The sequence below is a fragment of the Oncorhynchus mykiss genome, chromosome 4 (assembly GCF_057628025.1).
Source record: "Oncorhynchus mykiss isolate SJ-2025 chromosome 4, ASM5762802v1, whole genome shotgun sequence".
NCBI lineage: Eukaryota > Metazoa > Chordata > Actinopteri > Salmoniformes > Salmonidae > Oncorhynchus > Oncorhynchus mykiss.
The window spans coordinates 70,535,461-70,551,765 of NC_143025.1; the positions used below are offsets into that span (position 1 = coordinate 70,535,461).

The 16,305-nt window shown below is 39.1% G+C and overlaps 1 protein-coding gene across 1 annotated transcript; it reads left to right on the forward strand.

Annotated features, from left to right (window-relative positions):
* Positions 1-2,993: 2,993 nt before the first annotated feature.
* On the forward strand, positions 2,994-15,471 carry LOC110522290 (adhesion G protein-coupled receptor F1). Its single transcript, XM_021600559.3, has 21 exons — positions 2,994-3,216; positions 3,897-4,000; positions 4,343-4,391; positions 5,069-5,245; positions 5,421-5,588; positions 5,717-5,752; positions 5,844-6,002; positions 6,152-6,307; positions 6,414-6,449; positions 7,781-7,837; positions 7,970-8,023; positions 8,109-8,203; positions 11,140-11,201; positions 11,636-11,748; positions 12,117-12,298; positions 12,480-12,650; positions 12,825-14,162; positions 14,363-14,404; positions 14,508-14,558; positions 14,794-14,854; positions 14,971-15,471. The coding sequence occupies exons 2-21, from the start codon at positions 3,899-3,901 to the stop codon at positions 15,021-15,023; spliced, it is 3,162 nt and encodes a 1,053-aa protein (XP_021456234.3). The 5' UTR covers positions 2,994-3,216; positions 3,897-3,898; the 3' UTR covers positions 15,024-15,471.
* Positions 15,472-16,305: the final 834 nt, after the last annotated feature.

Here is a 16,305-nt window from a genome sequence, read left to right on the forward strand (position 1 = left end):
AACGGCCGTGGTCGCACCTGTCGGTGGACTTCCTGATGGATCTTCCTCCCTCACAGGGCAACACCATGATCCTGGTCGTTGTGGATCGGTTTTCTAAGTCCTGCCGTCTCCTCCCTTTGCCCATTCTCCCTACGGCCCTACAGCCTGCGAAGGCCCTATTCACTCATGTCTCATGTCTCATGACATAGTTTCTGATCGGGTTCCCCAGTTCATGTCCAGGGTCTGGAGAGCATTCATAGAACGTCTGGGGTTTTCGGTCAGCCTCACCTCAGGTTTTCACCCCAAGAGTAACGGGCAGGTGGAGAGAGTGAACCAGGATGTGGGTAGGTTTCTGCGGTCATATTGCCAGGACCGGCCGGGGGAGTGGGCGGTGTTCATCCCCTGGGCAGAGATGGCCCAAAACTCACTCCGCCACTCCTCCACTAACCTCTCTCCTTTCCAGTGCGTACTGGGTTATCAGCCGGATCTGGCACCGTGGCATCAGAGCCAGATCGATGTCCCTGTGGTGGACGAATGGTTCAAGTGCTCAGAGGAGACCTGGGATGCTCGGAGGAGACCTCGACCCAAAACCTGCCCCTCTGCCTGCCCTACCGGAACCTGGGTCCGCGGTTTGTTGGGCCATTTAAAGTCCTAAGGAGACTGAAAGAGGTATGCTACAGGTTACAGCTTCCCCCAGATTATCATATTAATCCCTCGTTCCATGTGTCTCTCCTTAGGCCAGTGGTGGCTGGTCCACTCCAGGAAGCCGAGGTGCGGGAGGTTCCTCTGCCCCCTCTGGACATCGAGGGGACCCCGGCGTATGCTGTTCGAGCCATCCTGGACTCGAGGCGTCGGGCGAGGGGCCTTCAGTACCTCGTGGATTGGGAGGGGTACGGTCCGGAGGAGAGATGCTGGGTGCTGGTGGAGGACGTCCTGGACCCTTTGTTGCTGCGGGATTTCCACCTTCTCCATCCGGAATGCCCTGCGCCTCTTCCTCCGGGTCATCCCCAAGGTCAGTTTCGGCGCACTGCTGGAGCCACGCCTCAAGGGGGGGGGGGGGGGGGGGGGGGTACTGTCACAACTTCTACCGAAGTTGGTCCCTCTCCTTGTTCGGGCGGCGTTCGGCGGTCGACTTCACCAGCTTTCTATCCACCGCCGATCCACTTTTCAATTTCCTTTGTTCTGTCTTTGTCTTATCATACCTGGCTTCACTCAACCAATTACTTGTTTATTATTTAACCCTCTGTTCCCCATGTTGTGTTCGTGAGGGATTGTTTTTGTAATTCGGTCCGTGTTTGTGGGCTATCATTGTTGCTTTGTAATTTTGTAATTTTTGAGTAAAGTACTTTACACATATCTGCTGTCCTGCGCCTGACACCCTACAGCAGCTACACATAGGACTGCTACAATAAGTTCATTAGATTTACCAGCCTCTGAAATTGCAGCCCAAATAAATGCTTCACAGAGTTAAAGTAACAGACACATCTCAACATCAACTGTTCAGAGGAGACTGTGTGAATCCGGCCTTCATGGTCGAATTGCTGCAAAGAAACCACTACTAAAGGACACCAATAATAAGAAGAGACTTGCTTGGTCCAAGAAACACGAGCAATGGACATTAGACGGGTGAAAATGTATATTTTGGGCTGGAGTCCAAATTGTAGATTTTTGGTTACAACTGCTGTGTCTTTATGAGGTGCGGTGTCGGTGAACGGAAGATCTCTGCATGTGTATTTACCACTGTAAAGCATGGAGGAAGAGGTGTTATGGTGTGGAGGTGCTTTGTTGGTGACACTGTTTGTGATTTATTTAGAATTCAAGGCACACATAACCAGCATGGCTACCACAGCAATCTGCAGCGATATGCCATCCCATCTGGTTTATACTTAGTGGGAGTATAATTTGTTTTACAACAGGACAATGACCCAACACACTTCCAGGCTGTGTAGGGCTATTTTAATAAGAAGGAGCGTGATGCAATGCTGCATCAGATGACCTGGCCTCCAAAATCCTTAACCAAATTGAGATGGTTTGTCGGACTGCAGAGTGAAGGAAAAAAGCCAATATGTACTCTGCATATGTGGGAACTCCTTCAAGACTGTTGGAAAAGCATTCCAGGTGAAGCTGGTTGAGAGAATGCCAAGAGTGTGCACAGCTGTCATCAAGGCAAAGGGTGGCTATTTGAAGATTCTCACGTATAAAAATGTTTTTTATTTGTGTAACACTTGTTTTGTTACTACATGATTCTATATGTGTTATTTCATAGTTTTGATGTCTTCACTATTATTCTACAATGTAGAACATATAAAAAATAAAGGTTGGTAGTGTAATTCAACTGAAAACATTTGAGCATAACACAGTATTACTTCTGTGCCGATAAAATACCATTTGCAGTACTCTAACTAAACATGATTTTACTCTGTTGTGTTTTAGGTGGTGAATTGTTGATTCTTTTTTTCACAATATTCAAATAATACAGGGGGTTAGGAAAGCAAACACTTGGCCTGGGGTCGTCCAGTGGTCTTGTGCTGTGGTGGAATGTCTCCCCATTATGCTTGCACCAATCCAATGCTTTTAAACAAGGCCTTTTGTCTTTTAGCAGGCCGTCGTCATTGTAAATAAGAATTTGTTCTGAACTTATTTGCCTAATTAAATAAAAGTAAAAAATAAATAAATTGTGAACACTTCTGGATGAAGGCTATTGGAAAGCAGCCTATTTCTTTCCCCACTCTCCCATATATCAAATTGTCCCCCCAGGCCCCTCTCGCTATTAACACCTCAAAATACAGCAAACCTGTAGTCACGTCCCTAATTCAACCTCCCTTTCACCCCCCAACCACCCCTTCCATCCATGTCATGCACTTTCTGAGTTCATCAGGCTAGCACTGGAGTAATATGATCACATTTTTGGATTCTAATCAAGATTCTGACTCAACTCAACTATGCTCTCACAGTTCAAAGACAAAGAAGAGACACCTAAACCTGTCAAGCAGGTGTCTTACACAGTGAGTGCCCTTATTATCTTTAATGACATGTGTTGATGTGGAATGTGGAATGTGGATAGCGAAAGAGATAGGGAAGATAACTAGTCAGTTCTACAACTCAATACATTCAACTGAAATGTGTCTTCAGCATTTAACCCAATCCCTCTGAATCAGAGTACAGTGGCAAATTGGCAAGAGACACAGAGAAACCTTTTTGCTCTTCCTTGAGAAGTCAATTGAGAGAGTCGGAGGGGTAAGATTATAATTGTACTTTCACATTTTATGTTGAAATGATGTAAATTATTTGATTGAGTTCATTTGTAAGTGTGACCTTTCACAGGTTTCAGGTATAAATTTAAAAGTAATATTTGTGAATACAGAAGAGTAAATGAAGGACTCTTAGATGAAGGACTCTTAGACAACATAGGATGTTTGTGACACTGTGTCACAATTATCATAATAAGTAATCTTTCTCATCTCTTATATGTACATATGTAGTATACAGATCCAGGAGTGCATGCTATGTGCGTCATTTTGAACATGAATTTCAGATTAAATTGCATTTATTGCGATTGGATCAGTATCTACAGAAAAGATAAGTTAATATATTCACCAAAATGCAGCAGAGACATGACCAACCATTTGGTCAGTCATATGTTTCCTTCTTCATCAGACCGCAACAATGTTCTTCTTAGCATTCCAATCAGGTTAATGAATATTACTACGTAACATAATTAAGAAAACAGCCCATAAATACCTCAGCTGTCACCATAATTGGTGCTTATTTAGTTGTGTTTTGTTGTATAATTGTTTTGCAACCATCCTATCTCACAATCTGTACACCATCTGGTGTTCCATTGGGGAAAAATCTCAAATGTGTAATACTGACTGTATGATGTTTTGTTTTGTTTATCTGATGCTATATTCATACAGATATGGCCTCACCAAAGACAGTTTGGTACTTAAGTGTCCTCTTGGTATTTTGCTCCAGTCTGGAAAAACAAGATTGCTTGGAAACTCCAAATGTAACATTGGAGGTAAGAGGCCAGTAAATAAACTTCAAATACTGTTGTTCACAAGGCAATATTTAGCAATGTCAGAGAAATACAATATTGTTTGAGCTACATATCTTTAGGTGTATCACTATTAATATAATATGTTTCAAAACAGATTTGTTTGTTCGTTCCATTGGTGCAACTACAGCATGTATACATTATAATTACACAAACAGCACAGTTGTGTAACTGTTGTAATAACACTGCACATCCCTACGTATCTACCAATTCAATAGATAAGGGGACTTTGAGTGTTAAAACACATACTTCATTTGACGCAATGATACAAATCAATGTTTTTCTGATCAAATCTCTTTTTTCCAGGAATCACCCACTGATGGATCACAAGTTCCTTCTAGAGAAAAGCGAGCGGGTGAGTCAGCTGTTTTGTTTCGTTTTCACTTGGTCTGCTCAAACCTACGTTTCCGCCCCCAATGTGCTTGAATGTCACGCCCTGACCTTAGAGATCCTTTGAATTCTCTATTTTGGTTAGGTCAGGGTGTGACTAGGGCGGGCAATCTAGTTTTCCTATTTCTTTGTTTGGCCTGGCATGGTTCCCAATCAGAGGCAGCTGTCTATTGTTGTCTCTGATTGGGGATCATACTTAGGCAGCCTTTTGCCCACCTTAGTTTGTGGGATCTTGATTTTTGTATAGTTACTGTGTAGCCTGCAGAACATTACGTTCGTTTATATATATATATATATATATATATTTTTTTTTTGGTGTTCATCTAATCAAGAAAGATGTTCGCATACCATGCTGCACCTTGGTCTCCTCATTCAAACGACGAGCGTAACATTGAAGGCACCCTAGAAAATAGATTTTTTTTTTCTCACACAAATCCAAAACAAATATAACAATTTGCTTAGCAACTAACGTCGTTATTTATGTCACTGCTCTTTGCCATTGGATATTTGCTGTGTGGAGGACATTTGCTCCGTGCGGAATATTTGCTGTGTGCATGTTTTTATGTATATACATGTATTTTTATGGTCAACAAGAATTGTCCTTCGGGGACCATAAAGATCTCTTGAATTTAATTTCCACAGTTTCCGCAGTTTCCACAGTGACAGCAACCATCTATGAGAAAGTTGGTGAAGTTGAGTTTGACGTCTATAATATTCCACTTGAAATCATACTTTACCTAAAGTCCCATGTGAAAAGTGTAACCTACCCCATCCTGATCTCCAGTGTGTTAAATGTAACAGACATAAACATTACTACTGGTAAGAGTTTTTAATTGTTCTTTTTTTCTTCATTTTATGAAAGGTTCAAGACCTACAGGGCTCATGTGTTAGTAAATAATGTATTTAAAAAACTAACTTGGACGTTGTTGGTCTCAGAAGAAAACGTTGTATCTCTATGTTGAGGATGTTCAATCCACTTCCCCTCCATTCACAGAATGCTCCTCAGACCCCAGTGGATTCAGGTGCAGGTGTGAGGACCAGTATAGTTGGTCATGTGACCAGTGTTCCTCCAATGTGTCCTGTGATGAGATCGTTGATGGCAAAACATGTGGATGTCTCAATGACTATCCTTCTGATGGAAAGTTCTGTCAGCCAATCACAAGTAACTATTTGATTCTCACATCCACTTGGTGTTTGACACGGTATTGTAGTTGTATGTAGTTGTTTTTGGCAACGTCTCCCAGCTGCGTAATTCTTCTTGGTGACACGTCTTTTACCTAATCCCAACAGATCTTACTGCTTGTCCAAGTCCAACTACTACAGCAGGTATTCCAAGAAGTTACTCAAGCAGTAGATTACATTTACTGAAAATAATATACATGCTTGTCATGATTTATTCAATTGTAATTTTCCATAGAGACATCAACCACTTATGGGGAAATTATTGAAATTGAGTTGGACATGACAGATATTTCAGCTACATTGATAGATGTACTTAGGGCAAGTGTGACTGGCCTGACCTACCCTGTCCTGATCTCCAATGTGTTAAATGTAACGGACGTGAACTTCACTACTGGTAAGAGATTTCTGTTGCTGTTGCTCATCTGAGTTTTAATTCCTGCATTGTAAAATATATTCAACAACTGGTTCAGATATGTTCAAATAGTTGGTTTCACAGAAAACATTGATATGATGATGTTCAATCCACTCTCCTTTCATTCACAGCATGCTACCCAAACAGCACATGCAGATGTGAGGATCAGTATGGTTGGTCATGTGAACAGTGTCTCTCTTATGGGTCCTGTGACAACATCACTGATGACTCCTGTGGATGTATCAAAGCCATTCCTTCTTATGGACCGTTTTGTCAGCCAATCACAAGTAACTGTTTCCTTACCACCTCCACTGTGCTAGTTTAATCAATGTTTCTGTATTCGTTCAGCAACATTTAAACTCTAAGCTTACCCCTATCTCCTTTACCACATAGATCTGACGGCTTGTACAACACCATCTCCAACACCAGGTATGAGACCGTTACTAATGAAAATGTAATTAACAACAGTGTTATTGTACTAATTACAGTAAGATCAACTTGCCATGGTGTTATCCATAGCTGTATATTTACTTGAGACCTACAGCTGTAAGCCAACAAGCTGTAAAACAGATTAGAGAACCAGCCAGCATCATAATCATCTCACATTTCTCTGCTACCACAACTTTTCCAGTAGAAGAGGAAACAAGTACTGGTTTTACACAATACTCAATGTATTTCAAATATATGTAACAGTGTCAAAAATATATGTAACAGTGTCAAAAATATATGTAACAGTGTCAAAAATGGACAATTACAATTATTCTAACAATCAATCTTTATTTTGATTAATTGAAATCTTTATTTTGATTAATTGATTAATTATTGCAATAATGAAACTGTAGACCCCACACTCTTGAGTGTGTTGCAGAGAGCTTAACCTTCACAGAAACTGCTGGTTCTTATAAAGCTGACACTAAAAATAGTCATGGCTGGTTCCACCCCTCCCAGGCAGAATGGGGGCCTGATAAGCCACCTTGGGTTTATCTTGTGGTTATCTTGGGGCGGCAGCGTAGCTGCAAGTTCAAATACCAGAGCTGACAAGGTACAAATCTGTCATTCTGCCCCTGAACAAGGCAGTTAATCCACTGTTCCTAGGCTGTCATTGAAAATAAGAATTTGTTCTTATCTGACTTGCCTAGTTAAATAAAGGTAAAATAAATAAAATAAAATAAAAAAATAAAATAAAATCTGCACCTGGTGTTGATTTTACCCCTAACCCGGATTAGTTTCACAGATGCCAGGATGATAAGGAATGAATATGGTTTTGTTCTACTGCTCCAGGCTATCTCTATCTCGATTACACCCACCACATCTTGTCTATGGAATGCTAGCTGGAGATCAATTGTCAGCTCAAGCTATCTCTAGTGATCATACGCCCACAGCATTAGTAGAACAAAAATGTCTTACTATTTGTTAAGTATTAATATCAAGCAAATCAGGTAAATACAAAGTTCTCTCACAATAGTTACTGTACATAACTACTTTGTTAATCAAAATGCAATCATTCAGTGATACACAGCAATGTCAGTAAAATAAATACTTTTACGCGTTAGTGCCAACAATAAAGCAGTCCACAGCAAGTTCAACAACTCCAACAACCCCCTCCAGTACAACATCAAAGAAACAAATCAATAATGTAATTTCATTGGACCTATGGTATTTCCTTGTGGTATTATTGAATCGGGCATCACCAATAGTCCAGTTACACCAATATGTTAAATATAATGTTTTTATGTTCCACTGTGCCTCTTTGCCAACAGCAAAAAAGTACACAGAAAGTTCAACAACTACAACGACACCCTCCAGTACTACATCAAGTATACAAATCTAAAATTTAATTTAATTTGACCTATTTCCTTGTTACATGTTTGAAAGAAGTTTGACATAACCAATATTCCAGTTACAGTAATGTGTTCTATATATTGTTTTTCTGTTCCACTGTGCCCTAGTACCAACAACAAAACAGCCAACAGCAAGTTCAGCAACTCCAACGACACCCTCCGGTACGAGACTTCAGTTATGCAAAAAAAAAATATATATAGAATTTCAACTTTCGCATTCTTATATTTTGTTATGTTTATGTTTTAGAAAACACACTGAACCTACAATTTACTATGGACATCACCTTTGAGTCCATCTTTAATGATGTAAATAGTGCAATGTTCAAAGATATTAATCAAACTGTGAGTATACTATTTTCCCTCATCCTTGTCAAAATGTCCATGTGCTGAAATGTAAAGTGTCAACCTGGACTAGGGGTTAATGTAACATAGTAAACGTAAGTAGGTCTCACTCCATTTAGTGTGATACATGTTGTATTGTATGTATTAATTTGTGGATGTCTATTATAGTCAGCTGTTCAACTGAATGCTTTCAACTGAAATGTGTCTCCCGCATTTAACCCAACCCCTCTCTATCTTAAAGGAAAAATCCACCTAAAACCACTCATTGCTTAAAAAATTTATCAATTGACAAATTCGGCACATTTGAGCAAACTTCTGGCAGACTTGATACAAAATATTGTGCAGTAATGTAGTTCTTCACTGGATCAGTGTGAAACTTTGCAGACACACTGCTTCTATCTGGTGGCAGAAACCGAGAAAATATTTACTCTTGCATTTCAAAGATGGAACAAAAATCAAAAAACAAACGCATGTTTTTTTGTTTGTATTATCTTTTATCAGATCTGTGTTATACTCTCCTACACCCATTTCACATTTCCACAAACTTCAGGGTTTCCTTTTAAATGTTATCAAGAATATGCATATCCTTGCTTCAAGTCGTGAGCTAGAGACAGTTAGATTTGGGTATGTCATTTTAGGAGAAAATAGAAAAGAAAAAAAATCTTTAAGAGTGTTAAATAAAGTGACAGTCTTAAATAACACTAAAATATGAGAACAATATATTTGTGAACAAGTGATTAATTTTGGCATTTTAATAAGGTTGGTAGCAACATGGAAAATCATTGTAGAAATCTGTTGCAGCTCAAGTCGACTACAAAATCCACGATGCAATGCACTCTCTGTGGGCTGGCTGGCTAGCTAGCTAGCAAACGTAGGTACACACAATAACATTATCAATATGTAACATAGCTAGTTAGCTGTAAAATCGCCTAAACAAACTGCACTGTCAGTTTAGGAGTCTACAATCTCAACATGCTTAACCTGCAGATATACTTTTGAAGTGATGGAAAGTGTTGCCTATGCTACGTCAATGGGCCACACGTTCAATGGGCCCATGAATCATGACATTTCGTACTTTCTAGTAAAATAGGCACTTTTCTCAATATATACACTGACTTTGAGAAGGGATTGCATGATGATTAGCTTAGCAACCGTGTGATGCAGCATGACAACGTGAATGTGATATCTTTGGCAACAGCACCATGCAATGCACCTTGGACTAAAGAGGCAGACCAATAGGGAAAATGTGCTAGAACGTCTGTAGAATTACACATTCCTCGAGGTATGAATATCGCAAAAATATGATCAATGGCTCCTTCGAGAGAAGACATCCTCCCAAATTATTACACCGGCCAGTATTGAAATCTGACATGTGTTATAGACTTTTTCGCAATCTGAAAGTCATATTCCTATTAACTTCCAGGGTAGTGAGAGCAATTTTATCATGGTGCTACGTCATACCGGACATATTTCTGCCTGCTTGAATGCCAATAACTCAGATAAACATGAAACAACCCAGGGAATAGATAGAACAACAGTCAGAGATGCACAAAACCAATAAAGCATTCAAAATGGGTGAACCTTTGGTGTAAGCTGGGTGTACACTACACACGATTTTGGACCCAATTTAACTGTCCCAGAAAACCCACTGGGCACACACATGTTGAATAAATGTTGTTTCCATGTAATTTCAGTGAAATTACGTTGAACCAACGTGGAATAGATGTTGAATTGACGTCTGTGCCCAGTGGAACGTTTTTGAGATCGGAGACAAAATCCCCAAGTCGTTGCCTACTCCGGGCACGCGGCTGTCACCTACGCTCGTTTAATGTGAGCCGGTCAGAGACTCAATCTGAGGACTACCGATCCCATCTTTGAGCCGTCCCAGACATCCCAATATTTTCAATAATTTGATTTTATCAGCGCAAAATCTGCAACGCTCCTGTAGTGTGAGATGTGCAACGACAAGTTTTAAGAACAGTGGTCAGCAGTAACCAATGAGAGCTCGCCAGAGAAGAAACCAAAGATGATGACGTTGTGTTGCATCACTCTGAATGTGTAGACTCTCGAGCAAAAGCGATGACTACTACCAGTACGCATTTATAAATTGCCTTTACCAAAGCCAATGTGTCAAATCGTTACAGCTCTGAAGTTCACAAACAATGTTATTCAATTCAAAATGGATTGGCTAAATATTTTAACTCTGTATGACAAACATGAATGTCTGACTGAAAACGGTAATGAGGCTACTTTGAGCCACAGCTCGTTCTAGCAACGTTAACAATCTAATCACATCATCACATCATTGTTTTCGCGAGACAGTGTGATATAGAGAATCCTCACAACCAAGTGAAGAATATTGTAGTGTATGACCCCCCCATCTGAGCCACATTGTTTAGTGTGCGCAACACTACTTTGTTAATGTGAGAGGCTCAGAGATGTTAGGATTTTGAAAGTCATGTCGTGTACGCCCAGCATTATGTAACCATTACAAATATGACATATACTAATTAGAGTGTTACGTGTATACATATATAAGTAGGATCTTATTTTGATCACCATGTAGCAGGAGAACTTGTAGTAAGTATACTTGTGGTTTGAAAAGGCTTCTGATGTTTTTACTTTCCACTTTGACATTTCAGACTTGTATAAACCCCTACAAAAATGTCCATTCATTATAATCCACATAATACTTCACATTTCCTGTTGACACAGGATTATTTTCCTGCTGTAGCAAACTGGCTAAAATGAAGACCCTACATCTGTATGTTAAGTCTAGTCCTTGAAACCAGGTTGGAAGTGTTACCATCATTTAATTTGATGAATCCATTCACCAACACGTTTCTGGTTTACTTCAGAGAGATTTAATTTCATGTCCTTTTCAAGTCTTTATTTTAAGTCACTGTTGATCAATAATAATCCACTGTCTCACACAGATCGTAGACATATATAAGAGAAACATGCAAGGCTTCATATCAGCAAAGTTAAATCGTTTAAAGTAAGTTTTGCCCCGGTGTTATTACCTCTATTCAAAATCTTTTACATTTTATGTTATTTCAAGCCTTCATTTCATGTGCTATTAATTTGAATATTCAACTACTAAATGTCTCCTTTAATTTGGCCAATTTCTCAACTTTCAGAATAATGTATAATTTCAATCCCTAGTGATTTTGAGGGATAAATGGGCCCTAAAATAAATGTAACGAATTGAAGGCTGCTAAGCAAAGCTGAAATACTAACCATTTAAACTGTGGCACTCAATGTCCAATATAATAAATACATTTTCAGTATACGCCTCAGAGACAAGAGTATCCCTTCGAAATGAAAATAACTTGGGGTTGATGTTATACAGTGTATGTATGGGCTATTTTTTATAATGCATGCCATTCATTTGTGGATATGTTTTCTGATATTTTTTTCTCACATGAATAGGAGTGGAAGTGTTATTGCAGATTTTACTGTTATAACAACAATTGTCGATAATGTGGAAATTGCAAAAGCAAAAGCGGATATTGTCTCAACACTTGGAGAAAAATATCAAATAAGTAAGTACTTGATTGGGTTAGTATTTGGTGGATTTGGTGGACCAAGTTAGTTATTACTTGTCCTGAAATACATTCAAAAAGTATTTAGATCAGTTTAAACTGTGGCAGCAGTACATGTCAGTTGATTTTTGATTAATTGTTCATTTTCTTATATGTCTGCTGTGCTTCAAAAATATTGTATCAAGAATTTTCACTTAAATTTGCCTTCATCTAATGACATAATTCATGACATGTAATCTACAGTTTTAATATCTATAAAATTACAATTCCAAATATTTTATAAAATATTGTATATTTATATATTTAAGGTGTTTGTGGAGTAATCTTTTCACATCATGATTTCACAAATCTTATTCCCCTTCTGTCAGAGTTTATCTGCTTGAATGATGCGATCTTTGGCAATGGACAAGTTAATGAAAAAGTTGTAGTTTACTGCAAACCGGATGAAGTGGGTCAGAAGACTGCCATTTGTCAAAGAAATGGCTCGTTTTCAAATCGTGAGGACAACTGTGTCTTAAAAGAAATTGAAAACCTGTTTTCTTTATCTCAGGTAATATGTTAACATATTTACAATTTTCACTGGATGTAAAATATACTCTACATAAATAATTGTTTAGTAATGATGGTAATTCTTTGTTACAGTTCTGTGTCTAGCATCAGTTCTGTGTCTAGCATCAAGCCTGAAATACATTTGTATTTTATATTTTTTTCATCACTTTAAATCCACACAGGTTTTAGTGGGGACTGGTCTTCCAGTCTTTTTGGAAAGACTCCGCAACAGCACTTTTAACCTCCTAGGTAGAATAGTTGCATCACCTGCAACTATTTCTACTATTGTTAATATTCTTAAAAATGTTGCAAATGTGTCCCAAAGTACCCCAATTAACAAACCATTGATGAAGGTATGTTGACATCAACAGTATCACTTTAAATAATTTAAAAGAAATCCATTCAAAGATATTCTAATGCTAATGTATTATTAAACCCTTAAAAGTTGAATTAGAGCACACACAGCATAATTTTTATTAGGATTTCAATAATCCTGTACAAATTCTGATTTCTATCTTGATCTCTAGAATTTCCTGGAAACGGCAGGTGTACTTACTTCCAAAGGAGCAAAAGCCTCCTGGGATGTTCTAAACAAAAACAAAAACGAAAGCTCAGCCTTTCTGGGCACCATTGAAACACTTTCCAATTTCCTTACCGACGACTTTTTTAACATAGAAACGCCAAGCATTTTTTTGAACAAAACCACAGTCAACAACTTATTCAATTTAAACTCGTCTGTTCTGATAGACATACCGGCATCTGAAGCTTCCTTCAATTCAATCACCATAATAACATTTGACTCCTTGGATAATGTTTTACCTGCGAGAAACAGCAGCAGTCTGAACAACATTGTCAACACCATCAACGGAAAAGTGGTTCTGGTGAAGGTGAATGGCACAATCAATAATGTGACGTTCAGTTTTGACGTACTGAACGAGACACTGGCCAATCCTCAGTGTGTTTTCTGGAACTTCAACCTTTTTGACGGCCTTGGAGGATGGGATGATAAAGGATGTGAACTGCAGTCTGAAAAGAATGGCACTGTCACCTGTCACTGTAATCATCTGACCTCCTTCTCCATTTTGATGTCGCCTTCCATTCCAGCTGTGTTGCGTGTCGCTTTGGATTTTATCACTTACATTGGAGTTGGCATATCAATGGGTTGCTTGGTCGTGTGTCTCATCATTGAGATGTTGGTATGGAATGCTGTGACTGGAAACAACACATCTTACATGCGTCATGTCTCTATAGTGAACATCGCCGTTTCCCTTCTGATTGCTGATATTTGGTTCATTATTGGTGCAGCAATTTCCGACAATGAAAAAAAAGATCTACCTGCGTGTTCCACAGCAACATTTTTCATCCACTTTTTCTACCTGGCTCTGTTTTTCTGGATGTTGGTGTCAGGCCTTTTGCTGCTCTACCGGACTGTCATGGTGTTCTCTCACATGTCTAAACCAGCAATGTTGGCCATCAGTTTTTCTTTGGGCTATGGAGCTCCCCTCATCATTGCTGTCATAACTATCGCAGTGACAGCCCCAGGGAAACAATACATCAGAGATAATAATGGGGTTTGCTGGCTCAACTGGACAGAGTCAAAGGCCCTTCTGGCTTTTGTGATCCCCGCCCTGACCATAGTGGTCATCAACCTTTTGATCCTGATTGTGGTTCTGTTCAAAATGCTGAGGAGAGGTGTGGGGGATGTTACTCAGCCAGATGAGAAAAATGCTTTGGTGGTCATCGCCAGGTGTCTGGCCATTCTGACTCCCTTCTTTGGTACTACCTGGGGACTAGGAGTAGGAACCATGACTACACCAAACAATCTAGGAATCCACATTGTGTTTGCAATCTTCAATTCATTACAGGTATTTAACTCAGTTAAATAACACTAGTAACTAACTGGTCCTCAGTGAAATACAATTGATTTGAAAGATTTGTATTTATTTAAATGCATTAAATTCCCGATGGCATGTTATACTAAGTTAAGATTTGGATGAATGTTTACAATTACATGTACTGGACTATGGTGTAGTAATTCCATCCTTCACCATGTTATCATTCAAAGGGTTTGTTCATCTTGGTATTTGGAACACTTTTGGACAAAAAGGTATGTTCATGACCCACTTACTGATACCTCTCATATTATTTATTGTAATGTACTTTGTAATGACAATTAATATATTTGATGAACTCCTTGTCTGTGCTTTCAGATCCGGGAAGCTCTGACAGGAAGGTCACAAGTGTCCTCCAACCGCACAAGGGTAAGGGCTTTTTTCAAACCACACGGCTGCATAATATAGTATGATCATGTTTACAATGATGTATAACATGTTATAAATCTAAATGATTTGTTGCTGGCCACAACAGGTTTATTACACTATTGTCTATGCTTACTCATATGACCATTTTATTGTATTTGTCACTGTGTTGAACATGTCAGGAAGTTTACTACCTTTAAGCTAGTATTGAATGTTTTATATTATATTCTCGTTTCAGTCCACAAGTGCTGCAACATCATCGTCAAGTGGTTTGGGATTTTTCCGGATACGGAGGAGAAGTAAGTCTATAGTGTAAAGCAAAACTCTTAGGCAATTGGGCACAACTTCCCATTAAGTTGCCCTTATACTACAGTACGTAGTGCCATTGTTTAACCTATTGTTCCTACTGTTCCAGATGTTTTCAACGTTTCAGCAGCTCCAACATCCAGCACTACCGGTGCATCATAGACTTTCATCAACACTTAACTCAATGCAACAAATGTGATTATTATGAAATAATATGACAATCAAAAGGTGTTGTCGCGCATCATCAGTTGACGCACTGGGTTAGAGTAGCTAACACCTTGAGTGTGACCTTGAAGTGACTGCCACTAAAGATCTGACCCCAACTCTCAGTGACGTCATTGGTGGTTATGTCTAACACAAAGCCATTCATTATGAACTATATGGTATTTGAACTTTTTATCGGGATTGTTGAGTATTGTATTGAAAAACATGATTATTGTTTTTTGGGTGTGGGGGTGTTTAAATAAGAGTATTACTGTGTAAATGGATTAATCAGCTAACATGAAGAATGGAGATTGTTTCAGAAATAACACATTATATTCTCTCTTTGAAAAATTCACTGTTCATTTTGTCACAATTTATTATAAGTTTAATAAACATGTAAAAGGTCTAAGACCAGTGGTGTCTATGTGGAGTCTAATACCAGTGGTGTCTATGTGGAGTCTAATACCAGTGGTGTCTATGTGGAGTCTAATACCAGTGGTGTCTATGTGGAGTCTAAGACCAGTGGTGTCTATGTGGAGTCTAAGACCAGTGGTGTCTATGTGGAGTCTAAGACCAGTGGTGTCTATGTGGAGTCTAATACCAGTGGTGTCTATGTGGAGTCTAAGACCAGTGGTGTCTATGTGGAGTCTAAGACCAGTGGTGTCTATGTGGAGTCTAAGACCAGTGGTGTCTATGTGGAGTCTAAGACCAGTGGTGTCTATGTGGAGTCTAATACCAGTGGTGTCTATGTGGAGTCTAAGACCAGTGGTGTCTATGTGGAGTCTAAGACCAGTGGTGTCTATGTGGAGTCTAAGACCAGTGGTGTCTATGTGGAGTCTAAGACCAGTGGTGTCTATGTGGAGTCTAAGACCAGTGGTGTCTATGTGGAGTCTAAGACCAGTGGTGTCTATGTGGAGTCTAAGACCAGTGGTATAAAGCACTTAAGAACAAATACTTTACGGTACTACTTAAGTCATTTTATGGGGTATCTGTACTTTACTTAACTATTGATATTTTTGACAAATGTAACTTTTACTTCACTACATTCCTAAAGAAAATAATGTACTTATTACTCTATACATTTTCCCTGACACCCAAAAGTTCTCGTTACACGTTGAATGCTTAGCAGGACAGAAAATTTGTCCAATTCACACACTTATCAAGAGAACACATGGTCATCCCTACTGCCTCTGATCTGGCAGACTCACTAAACACAAATGCATTGTTTGTAATTGATGTC

Bases quoted from the DNA above. Each gene is read 5' to 3' on its own strand.
- LOC110522290 (XM_021600559.3), top strand. From the start codon at position 3,899: ATGGCCTCACCAAAGACAGTTTGGTACTTAAGTGTCCTCTTGGTATTT. The intron at 4,001-4,342 runs GTAAGAGGCCAG...TCTTTTTTCCAG, and splicing joins CTCCAAATGTAACATTGGAG to GAATCACCCACTGATGGATC. The intron at 5,246-5,420 runs GTAAGAGTTTTT...CTCCATTCACAG, and splicing joins AGACATAAACATTACTACTG to AATGCTCCTCAGACCCCAGT.